Consider the following 12539-nt stretch of genomic DNA (forward strand, 5'->3'; position numbering starts at 1 on the left):
CTCGTTTGCCGTTCGCGCAATGACTTCACTCAGCCATGGGGGCAGTGGAAAATAGCCTCGCGATGGAGGAGAGCACATTATTACTGGAAGTGGCCCATTGGTCAAAGAAGGGCTTTAGACTGACCAGGAGTAAGTACGCAACACGGGTATCGCCCGTCGTGGTATCTTTGAGACTCGGGTCTCTTTCTACACTTTTAAACTCCGCACGAAGAAAACACTGAACACCCTGTCTGTTAGTAGTTTTTATGGGAAGCGACCGACAGCTAAGGTCAATTGGGCCATTATGGATGGATTGTGAAAGGAAGGGTGGAGAGAAACCTGGCGTTGGCATCAGCCTTCTCTTGTCGAAAGGCACCAAAGGGTCCGCAGTTTAACGTCCCATCCGGCGGACGTCCTTCTCACTCAAAGTGCTCTCCACATAGCTCCTCAAGCAGGGATCGGGATACCACTGAAAAATATTTGTCTCCAGGATTTGAACCCGGGCCCTCTCAGTGGGAAGCAACACCTTATCTGGATGAATTAAGCATTTTTCAGCTTCAGATATTTTCTATCTTCTTTTATGCTGTTAAAATCGCTCATTATTTTACGACTCCCTACTTCGATTTCCTAACATTCTCTCCTCCGCAACCATCTTTCACACCCAACTGCCTTACCGTAGAGTATCTCTTGCATCCACTAATTCTGCCATCTTTGAATTTCCCTGTCAACCATCTCATTTCACCTGGTACGCTTAAGAATGGTATTATCCATCGCAATTAATTAATAGTTATCTCATGATAAAAATTATTAATATGTTCATGGATTTAAAAAAAAATGTTTGGGGAAAATAGTCAGGGATTAGCCATAGGTCATGAATGACGAGGTTCCGACTAGATCTCCTATCGTCAACTTTGATTCCTGCACATTTAATGGAATTTGAAAACTCTTCAAAATGTTTCATTCTACTATAATAGATATTAAAGCTAAATATTTTGAAAATAGACTGCAAAACGACGAAATTTGTGAAAAAATACCAAGGTTGGAAAGCCTTTGAGGAGTTTAAACGAAATTGGAAAACATTGGAAATGTTGTCTTTAAGAACGAACTCCTAGAGCGTTATTCAGTCCTGGCGCATGAAATACACAGAAATGGTTATTAACAAGCTGTGAAAGATGGAAACGGCTATTTAACATATGTCAGACATATTGCGAACATTTAAATACTTTGGTTTTTAGTGTTTTGAATTAATATCTCTCAAAATGACCTCGTAAACAAACCAAAGGGCATTGAGTAGGCAGGCAATACAATACATATTTCATCGGCAACACGATACTGCGAATTTATGTATCAACAACCTGTAATCCGGGATCATTACGATTTCCGCCCAATAACAGCCTGCTGCGATATACGATGGTTATTTACTCATGCATCGAACATCTGTATACCCTATTCAATAAATAGCAACCTGCCAAGTCTCGTCACACGCAACCGAACGTCAAGCACTTAAGATATCCATAATACGCAGTTGGAAATGGATTTCTCATGGTTGGAAATGGTTTTTCCTTCTTAGCTTATTCAAGTATGTATTGGACAGGGAATACAAGAAATATTAATTAGATAAAGTTTTGAATAAGGGAAAACAAAAAAACTCGAGGTCCCCCTAAGTGAATGTTACAATGACTTTTTTATGATGATATTGTAAAATAGTTTATCACTATAGAATTATATGCCATTAGAAAATACATAGTAGAATGATAAAGGCTGTCGATACCTCTTAACAGTTAGTGATTTTTCGGTTGATTTTGAGAAAATGTGATTAAATTAAGATGAAAGTTTTCAACGTTAAATAGGTAGTAAATAACAGTGTAAATATGTAGTGACCATCGTGATATCACCAATACCAATGTCACTAACAGATTTAGTGGTGACTTCGCTCCAGTTGAACAAAACATTTATTGCATAAACACAACGAGGATGAACAGCCAGGTAACCACACTAATATTTAACACATGAGAATGTATTTACATGCTTTCGAAGTAATAAGGTGACGTATGGAAAAACCCAAATCAGTTTCGTACTTAAATTTTATTATCTTCCGTAACTTCAACAAATAATTTACTGTAAAAGCAACAATTTTGATGCAGTTTAAAACTAACATTATAACATGAACAATTAACACTGTATGACAATATAATTATCAACACTATTATTTTATTAGTATTGTCATTACCGAAATAATTAAGAAAAACTATCTTAAAGCTGAAAAGAAATACGAGTGGTTATAGTAAAAAATTACTTTACAAATGAAATTCAAATGATAGTCCTCCCTTTCCTTAATTTTCTCATTCATCAAAGAAAATTTTCTTTATGGGCGAAAGCTCTTGACACAATTAGGGCAAAATATGTACTCGTTTTAAGCTATCGCCTCTCTGAAGCTAAATACATGTGTAAACAACTTCTTGAACATCTGGCAGCCTATGTGTATTCAAAAGTTATCACAATGCGTGTAAAAATAACATGCACATATCGCTGAGTGAAACATTTTTAAATTTTGTTACTCACCGCGTGGAAAAATCACGAATAATTTAATGATTACAGACAGTCTTTAATTAATTCCTTACTTGTTTTTTTTTAAAAAGATATGTCAATTTCCGATTTCTAGAGAGCTTCCTCGAGGAAATTAATCCACAAAAAAGACAGCACATGGAAATAGAATGCGTTCACACTCCTCCTTGGAAGATTTTCAAACTAGTAATAAAAATATTGCCCTTCTCTTTTTTTAGCAAAGGAAGACAAATATCTATCACCTGCTCTCAATACATTTCTTACACTTATAATAATAATAATAATAATAATTTGGAAGATATACAAAAAGCCTAACCCGTAAATAATATAATATTTATCAAATATTACGATTTGCAAATCATATATGTAGTTTGCAACAGGACGTAATCTATCTTGTGCATTGATTACAAAATAAAATGAGAAACACTAAAAGTTTAAAGATAAAAAATAACTGTTTATATATATATATATATATATATATATATATATATATACATACATATATATACATACATATACATACATACATATATATATACATATATATATATATATATATATATATATATATATATATATATATATATATATATATAACCAGAGTCCAAATATCTTCGAATATCTTTTCTTCACCTTGGTGTATCATTGCCATAACATAGTGATATAATGCATTAAAAAGAAACAATGATGGTACTCCCATCATAAAAACCAGAACTTGGAAAATCATAAATTCGGATGAATTTTCTGTCTTCACTTTTTTATCTTGTGGTAGAAGTTCTATATAAAGTGTTTTGACTGTAAAATGAAGTTCTCACTTTCACAGGTTCACTTAATAAACGTTGAGTTACAAAGGCAAACTAATTACCATAATATGCGCGCCCTTGACAAGAAATAGGTTAATCGAATGCCTCGTGGGAAAAGCCTTCAGAAACTTATAACAGGCCACAACTATTTTGGGTCATAAGTGTGGGGGATGTTTAAACTGAGAATCACTCATGCGGTATTTATCTAGAGAAAATGATTCGCCGGCGAATTTAACCTAGAGCAATAAAAAATTACCTTCCAACATTTAGATGTCGACAATGAAGCATGTCCATGTAAATAACAGGAATAAACTGCAAAAATAGGACATTTAATAAAAATTTCACGCGGTAAAAAACCTGAGCTTTTTCAAACAAATAAATATAATAGCAACGGGAATGAAATTTTTACAACGGGCAAAATTAATCAAGAGGCCAAAGCAACCCATTTAAATTGATTGGCAACAAGGGAAGTATTCTATTACTCGAAGCGGGAATAATATTGTGAGAAACTCAAGTCATGTTTTATTATTAAAAAAAATCGGTTCGAAATCCCCACTGGGAAAAATTGCCCCAAGAGGGAATAATGCTCTCGAAATAATTAGAAAAAACAATTCCTCCATATTTCAATCTGCCTCCGATTGCCCTTGAATGACCCTCGGCGAAATTTCTTCCCATTATAAATTTGAGTCCCAGAAAAAACGCTGTGGAGGAAAAAAATTTTTTAGATGAATGCAAAACGAGCGAAGAATTAATTTCCCTAGAATGATGCAGAACATGAACCAAAGGAATAATTCCTCAAAGGGATATCGGAAAGGAAATAAAAACAGAGAACGCATCGAAAAACGAAGGCTTTCCCATTATTCCAAGCGAACTTTCGAACGGGCATTCATTGACTTTCACCTGCACGCAAGGACACGCATACATTAGAGGCTAGAGAACAACTGATCGAGGAGGATGAAACGGAAGACACTGCTCAGTAAGTTCATACAAAAACAGTATGCCCTCGGGCACACTGGAATGGTGACCTTTTCAAAAAACACAGGTACACGGAAGAAATGAAATATTACGAAAAGAACATAAAATCGTCACTCACTCCCAGAGTTTAGTCCCACATTTTTGTTCTTTCGTCTTTTCTTCAGCTTTCAACGTCTTTAACTGTCGTCTCCGTCTCCCAGGCGATGTCACCACCACATTTGTTTTCATTCCTTTGGCTCGATCCTTCACAAATTACTCTTCAAAATATATGTTATACGTATTCATATTGATGGGGGAAGTCTTTCTTCTGTATGTATGTATATACACGCGCTATTTTACGCCGGCAGATTGTGTCTTCTTTCGCAAATGGTTAAGTCTTAACGCACCTAACTCACACGCTGCAGTCTTCTTCTTCATCTGCTTATTTGTTTGAAAGACCAGATTTTGTCGGGATGGCAACCACACTTAAAAATGGATCATCGTCAGCGGCCCTTTCTGCAGAACAAACCTTCTTTGTTCTTTCCGATGTGAATATACTTGTTTTTTTTCGCAAATGATGCACTTCGGGATCGGATTCCCACATCTGTCGCGAGTAAATAGCAAACTAGGCTAAAAAATTGAAAGCGATTGGTAAAGAATATGATTTATGTCGAAGAAGAAGGTCGCAGAATGTAAAAAGAATGCTACTAATAAACTAAACCACCGATAAAATTACTTTAGAAGTTTACAAATAACGTACTACGACTCGTGAGAATTCTCAGCTCCGTGCTTATAGGAAAGGATATAGATATTGCTATTCAAACGCAACAGCCCCACTGCAAGTGAAAAAAAATCATAAAAGGACCAGCTTACTAAAGAATATACTACTGTTTGACCTGCCCCTCTGTTCGCTCTCCAAAAGTTGAAAAAACGAACAGCTTCCGCCTCAGGAATGAAACTGAGATGTTTGTTAAAAATATTCTTACGCTCCGTTGACGTCAGTGATTTTCAAGAAGAAGCGTATTCAAAAAGCGCCCGAATGGTTCGTATAACACCGCCCCCCTGCTCCCAATGGATTCTAATTGGTTTTACCTGATAGGCCGCCGTCATCACCACGTCAATTCGTGTAATATTGAAAAGAAAAATCCCCTCTTCTGGTCACCATCCCCACTGCTAATCTACACACTGCTCGCAATCATGCCGGCGCTATAAACTCAGATGCGGAATGACCCGGGCTTGACTCTTGATGCCCTGAAGGAGAGGGAGAAGCACAGGACGAGGAGTCCAGCACCGCTGACCATCAGATACGCTGACCAGGACAGGCGGCAGGTGCCTGAGGAGATTAAAAGAGAAGAACAGCATATTTAGTATGAACCCATTATCACTGGCACTTATGCTAATAAAGTAGGCATATTGTCATCAAATAATCGTTTTAATAAAATAAACCTAAAGAAATGGAGCGATACAGCGTTAAACGAAACTCGGCTACACCATAACTGCCTTTAAACAAAGCAGGGGTAGGAAATACGATTGTTTGATAAACCGCCTAAGTAGAATTAGTGTTCCGTATTCGTAAGCTTTTGTTACAAATAATTATAACATATAGTAATATACAATATAAGGATAATGATAGTTATAATCTGGAAATACACATTAATATCCAAAATTGATTTTTATTTTTGATTTTTGATTATTTCTTCCTCATATTTCTGATTCTTATTGATTTTATTTATGAGTGAGGGATAAAATAGGTGATCCGTGTTACATTAGGTGTTGGAGACTTAGAATAGTTTACTTCCACTGTCATAAACGTTTTTAAAGTCCTGTGAAATTTGATACCTACGACGCACTTTCTTCTAGGTTCCTGAACCAGACAACAAATAGTTTCAGTATTAATATTTTAATATTTTGTGAGCAATAAGTAATATTTAAGAAAAATAAAAGTGACTATGATGTATATGAAATTCTTCTGCAGGCGCGCATACAAAATAAAAATTCAGCCGTTGGCAAGTATTATGTTAGAACCGATGAATGAGTATTAACCTATCTTGAGTAAGCCTAACCCATCAGTACGACGCGCGTTCTCTCTCTTTCATATTTGTCATTTCATACAAAAAGATAAAATGTAAACATAAATTAAATACAAACAATTAAGCAGAAATAAAGCGAAACTTCAGAGCCAAAAAGAGCGACAAAGAAGAAATGCAATCGGATGGAGGAGAAAGGAAATCTGTCCCTCGTCATGTCAAACTATGTAATTATTTTGTACGCATATCTAGCAACAATTTGGAACGCGGATTCCTAACTTGATTTTAGTTCTTCCGTTCCAGTGGACTCGTTGTCCATTCACAACATATTCCAAATCACATAGAATCAGCTTTAGCTGGGATTCTCACGAAGTTGGATTGATTGCCAAATTAGATCGCATTCGCAGAGGAGCTAGATTTGTGAAAATGTTGTTCTTGATAAACTTAGTAGCGTATCCAAGTTATTACAGGAGCTAGGCTGGAAATTACTCACGAAACGAAGGTTACATTACAGATATAATATTTTCCACGAACAAAGGGATTACAATAACATTGACCGACTGGAGTAGGGGTAAAAATATTCGGGTATAAATTAGCCTGGTGTGTATTCACCACTTGCCATACACCCTGGCGGTGGCTGGCAGGCACTAAAATATCTATAAAAATATCATATCTATCTTACCGGGAAAGTGGAGAAAACGGATGATTACGCGCCTTTCTTCTGACGCAATTTTAAAAGTTAAAACCACTTCTCACTCTAGCAATAGAAACCTTGAGTACACAAGGGTGTACCCATTTATTTCTTACATTTATTAAGTGAGTTCACGCGTTTTAATCTCAACGACGTCTTTCTACACAAAACCCCCAAAAAATAAATTGGTTGTCCTTGGAATTTAAACGCACTTCGCATTAGATTTGTATGTTTTTCCGTGAAAAGTTTACGAAAGAGTTCCTTAAATACATCTTCCTCATACGAGTTATAATGAATGAAATTAAGGCCAAAATCGGAGTATTGTTTTCATATGTGGAAATATGACATTATTCCATTCTGTGCTGGGGCTAAATGATTACGTAAATTAATTGGTAGGTCCTCAGGGTACGACGAAAGGAATCAAGGACAAAAAACTCCTCCAACCCATTCTTGCGTGGAAACGGGGCACACGAGAACACGGACGCACGTTAGGATGCGGTGCGTGGGCAATGGCGCATGATCCAGCCAGACTCGTGTAGTCCTCACCTCCGTTACCTTTCAAACGCCCTAGGGCTCGGTTTCCGTTTCTGTCGTGGTATCCACTAAGTTGATGCACAAACAGAGAAACGGAAGTAACGACATGAAATGGAAACTTAAACACGGGGGGGGGGGGGGGGGGGGCTGCTCCAATAAAGTCTAGCTGTCGGATTTGAAGTGAACAAAAATAACATCGGTACCAGATAGGATAAGGAACTGATCGCGTGGAAACATCCTGAAAATTATGGCGCCTTGTTCGTTAGATGGATGTCCCTTTGACGTAGTGTACGCGATACTTCCTTTGCTGTTGATTTTTAATGTACACTTCACATAATTGTCGGAATGAAAAACCAGGCCTTAGGGGATCTTGTTAGTTTAAAAAAATAATTTTTCAATTTTCATTGCTTTTTTTGCACGGAATCATGTAAGAAGTAAGCATTCAAAGAATTTCGAGCATACAAAGAAAATTCTGTAGCAGAAATTTGATGATCATATTATTAATTAAATCACACGACAATCATTTAAAAGAACCTAATGAAGTAAACTCTAGTAGTGGGCATCACTTTGTGAAAGTTTTAAATATTCAGAAAAAATAGAACAAAGGGTACTATTCCAGTGAAAAGACTTTTTCTGTGCGATAATATAATTGCTTTTCAAATGGACCTTGAGGGATGAAGAGTGAAGATGTGATGTGAAAGTAATTAACGATAAAAAATGCTTTCCTGTACCTTATTTAAGGAAAATAATTATCACAGAACATCATATATACGTGGAGGAGAACCTGTATACTGTTATTTTAATGGAAAAGGAAGAATTAAATAACTTTGCGCTTCCGCAGAATAGAATTTATATTGCCGACTAGCTTAGCCACCGTGAGGCATGATCTGGATTGTCCAAATGATGTCCAGTCGAGGTGATGAAAGAGTGTAGAAAAACTAGTCCGGAATAAGAAGTCTCTTTAGTGTAAACGAAAAGTAATTTGAGCCTTCTTTTTCATTATAATGCAATTCCACAAAATATCAGCCTCAACCGTCTTTCAATATTATATTTTATTATGAAACTGATTTTAACTTACGTTGCTATATTACGACCCGCACCACACACATTCTAGATCCCTGACCCATCCGCCCTAAATAAATCCTGAATACGCACCTGCATATACATTTGTTTATTAATTTTATTATAACGAAAAAGTTTTCCGGGGAAAAGAAACGGGTTAATGCTATCGCATATTTCATGGAGCCATATTTTTTCGATCGTGTGTGCTCTAAATTCTCCATAAAAGCTCGCAGGAAGAAAATAAAAATGTCATTTTTTAATTGGTTTGGTAGAACACGATACCTTACAAGTAGATAACCACAATGAGACTCATACGCTGATGGCTTTTAAAATTAATTCGGATATGTGGCGCAAAATATGCAGCTGCATTATTTCAAAAAAGTGATATCGTTCCCAGTTTCATATCTGGAATTTAGTTTTTTGAAGCTTTATACACATATTATAGGCATGTATCTATTTTTTTTATTAATTTTTTTAAATTTTATCTTAAAACACCTTTAGCACATTGAATCTTCATTACGCTATACACTCCCACACTATCAGATAAATAACGCTTAAAAGTATCATTTCTCGGAAGCAGTGTGATCTCGCTGAATATTGCGATGCTCCATGCATGATTCCCGAAATGGACGCCTCTACCCAATCCCCTCAAGCGGAAAAGTGATAGGGATTTCTGTTTCCTTCCGAGGACGCAGATGGTCATTTTTCAGGTATTAGGGAGGCGAGCGGATGTATAACGATCAGAAACTGGAGAGCAATTCCGCGCATTTATCAGTTCTCGGAACGGAAGCCGAAGAGACAATCCGCGTGGGTCGAGGCTTCCTTTGGGGGAATTCGTAAAGTTTGGGTTTCCGGAGGTTTTTAGGGCAACGAGAGGAAATGCCTTCCAGTTAACACAACCGTGGCCACCGGCCGGCGCAACTCCTATCGTCCCCGCTCCTCCACACCCACTACACACCCTCTCCACGCTTCCTTCACACCCCCTCCTCACCTCATCCTCAGGCTCAACTCTTAAAATTAATGCGGAGCAGAGGTGTGAGGAGAAATTATCCGGAGAGCGGTCCATTTTGCCGAGTCGTTTACCCAATACAACGGAAGCATGAGTACGATTTCCGACGGTGTGCACGACGTAATCAATTCATTAATGTTCCTCGGCTCGCATTTTTCAGTAGTCTAAACACTCCCGGAGAGAGAGATCCGGCTGGGTTCCTAAACACAGCCATTTTTTTTGTTTACCTACCGAAATTAAAAGTAAGACGTAATTACAGGCAGAGAGCTTCTAACTGGATCGTTGTTCGTATTTCAGTACTAATTATAATGAAATGGGAAATTTTTAATGAAATTACATTTTTCGACGCTGACGAACGCACAGTAGGTGTTGGAGACCATTATGTGTGTGTGTGTGTGTATATATATATACACACCTCCCTTCATCCCGTCCAACATCCCTATCCTGTTCCTTCCCTTTCCTCGTTTGCCTAACATTCTCCCCTCAATTACAGTCTTCAACATCCCGCTACCGGTCAATACCCCCTTCAGCCACTTTTCCTGCCTCCATAGGATTTCTCCCAAATAACCCCTCTCTTCACCCACCATACCAAGTACTTCCTCGTTCGTTTTCTTCTCTGTCCATTTCACCTTATCCATTCTTCTCCACACCCACATTTCAAAAGCCTCCGGTCTACGTCTATCCTCCTGCTTCAATGACCACGTTTCCGCGCCGTACATAGCTACGTTCCATATCAAAGTTTTTACGAGTATTTTCTTAACATCCTTACTCAACGTCCCTGACATCAACTCCCTCCTCCTTGTGAAAGTCTCTTTACCTAGCGCAATTCTTCTCCTCACGTCCCTACTACTTTGACCTTTTTGGTCCAAAACACTACCGAGATACGTAAACTGTTCTACCTGCTCTAGTTTTTGCCCTCCTATTTTAATGTTTAACTTTGGCTTTTCCTTTCTAGAAAATGCATTACCTTCGTTTTATTAATATTGATTCTCATCCCATACCTGTCGCACTGGATTTCCAATGCACTCAGCAGGGCTTGCAGCCCCTTGGCTGACTGACAAACTAAAGCTTGGTCATCCGCGAACCTAACTGATTTTACGAATTCTTCGCCCACTTTCATTCCTACATCCAGCTCCTCCCGTGCCTCTTTAATAATTTCCTTTACATACAGCTTGAACAGCAACGGTGATAATGGGCAACCCTGCCTTACACCTCTTCCTAACACTGCCCATCTGGAGTCTCTGTCACCCACCCGCACCTGAGCAGTCTGAGACATGTACAGGTTGCGGATTAGCCTCCTTTCCCTCCAATCTATTCCTATTTTCTGCAATACTATATACTCATCAGTTTTTCCCAATTTACTCTATCAAACGCTTTTTCGAAATCTACGAAACAGGCAAATACCTATTTGTATATATATATATATATATATATATATATATATATATATATATATATATATAATATATATATAATCTCTATTGTCCATCATATTTTAGTTTTATAGGGAAATAGGGAATATAGTTTCATAGGGAAAACCAGCAGCAGCAGGACAGAAGACGCAGGAGAAGAAGACCACATTAGTTAGAATAGGAACGTGGAATGTTAGGACAATGATGAGGACAGGGAAATTGGAGAATGTTAAGCGAGAGATGGAAAGGGGAAATATAGATATTTTAGGTCTATGCGAGGTGAGATGGAAAGATAGCGGGGATTACTGGAGTGATAAGTATAGAATAATATACAGCGGTGGGGACGAGAGCCAACGAGGGGTTGCCATAGTATTAAATGAAGAGGTAGGAAGAAGCGTAGTCAACATAGAGCAGGTAACGGATAGAATACTACTAGTAGAGATAAAAGCAGAACCGACGAACTTAGTTATTATTCAGGTATACATGCCACCGAGCAACCATAAGGAAGAAGAGGTCGATAGGATATACGATCAGTTAGAGGACATGATTGCGGATGTTCCTGCAGGGAAACATTTGATAGTGATGGGGGATTGGAATGCGACGGTAGGCGAAGGAAGAGATGGTGATGAGGTGGGGGACTACGGTTTAGGCACGAGGAATGACCGCGGGGAGAAAGCAGTTGAGTTCTGCAGGAGACAGGGGTTAGTCATCACCAACACTTGGTTTAGACACCACAAAAGACGCAGGTATACATGGAAAATGCCAGGTGACTCAGGAAGATATCAGCTAGATTATATCCTGGTTAGAAACAGGTTTAGGAACAGTGTGATAAATTCCCACAGCTTCCCGGGAGCGGATGCGGACTCAGACCACAATTTAGTTGTTATGAAATGTAGCGTACGTTTCAAAAAGATAAGGCAGGGGCGGCAAGTTAGAAAATGGAATGTAGAAGCATTAAATGGGTTGAAAAGGAAGGAATACAAACAGACGGTAGAGAAAATCATGGAGGATGGTAAAGAGCTTAGTACTATTGAAGAAAAATGGGAAATGATCAAGAAAGGGTTGTCTAAAGCCGCAAAAGAAACTATTGGAACCGTTAACGCTAAAAGGACTAGGAAACCATGGATCACGGATGAGATGATTACAAAGATGGATGAGCGGCGAAAATGGAAGAATATAAATACAGAATTAGGCAAAATGAAGTACAAAGAATTGAACAATAAATTGAGGCGGGCAACAAATAAAGCAAAGGAAGCATGGTGGAATACGCAGTGCGAGGTTATGGAAAGTCTGCAGAGGAAGGGTGAAATCGGTGCGCTGTACAGCAAAGTTAAATCTTTATCGGGAAGTAAGAAAGGGAGATCAAGAATTGCAGTTAGAGATAAGGCGGGTAAGGTAATAGTTGACGCAGGAAAGATCCAAGAGAAGGAGTATATAGAAGAACTGTATAGTAAAGAACTCAGACCAACAAAGTTAGACATTGAAAAAGAAAATGACGTAGAA

The 12539-nt window shown here is 38.0% G+C and overlaps 1 protein-coding gene across 1 annotated transcript in view; it reads right to left on the reverse strand.

Moving 5' to 3' along the window:
* Window positions 1-3147: 3147 nt before the first annotated feature.
* Window positions 3148-12539, reverse strand: part of LOC139696725 (LHFPL tetraspan subfamily member 6 protein-like) — a 964114-nt gene continuing 954722 nt past the window's right edge. The window contains exon 7 of the mRNA XM_071595561.1: window positions 3148-5634. Coding sequence (XP_071451662.1) covers window positions 5516-5634 — 119 coding nt within the window. The 3' untranslated portion in view covers window positions 3148-5515. The remainder of the gene's footprint in view (window positions 5635-12539) is intronic.

This window comes from Hetaerina americana, unplaced genomic scaffold (assembly GCF_022747635.1).
Source record: "Hetaerina americana unplaced genomic scaffold, ioHetAmer1.1.p SCAF_7, whole genome shotgun sequence".
Taxonomy (NCBI): domain Eukaryota; kingdom Metazoa; phylum Arthropoda; class Insecta; order Odonata; family Calopterygidae; genus Hetaerina; species Hetaerina americana.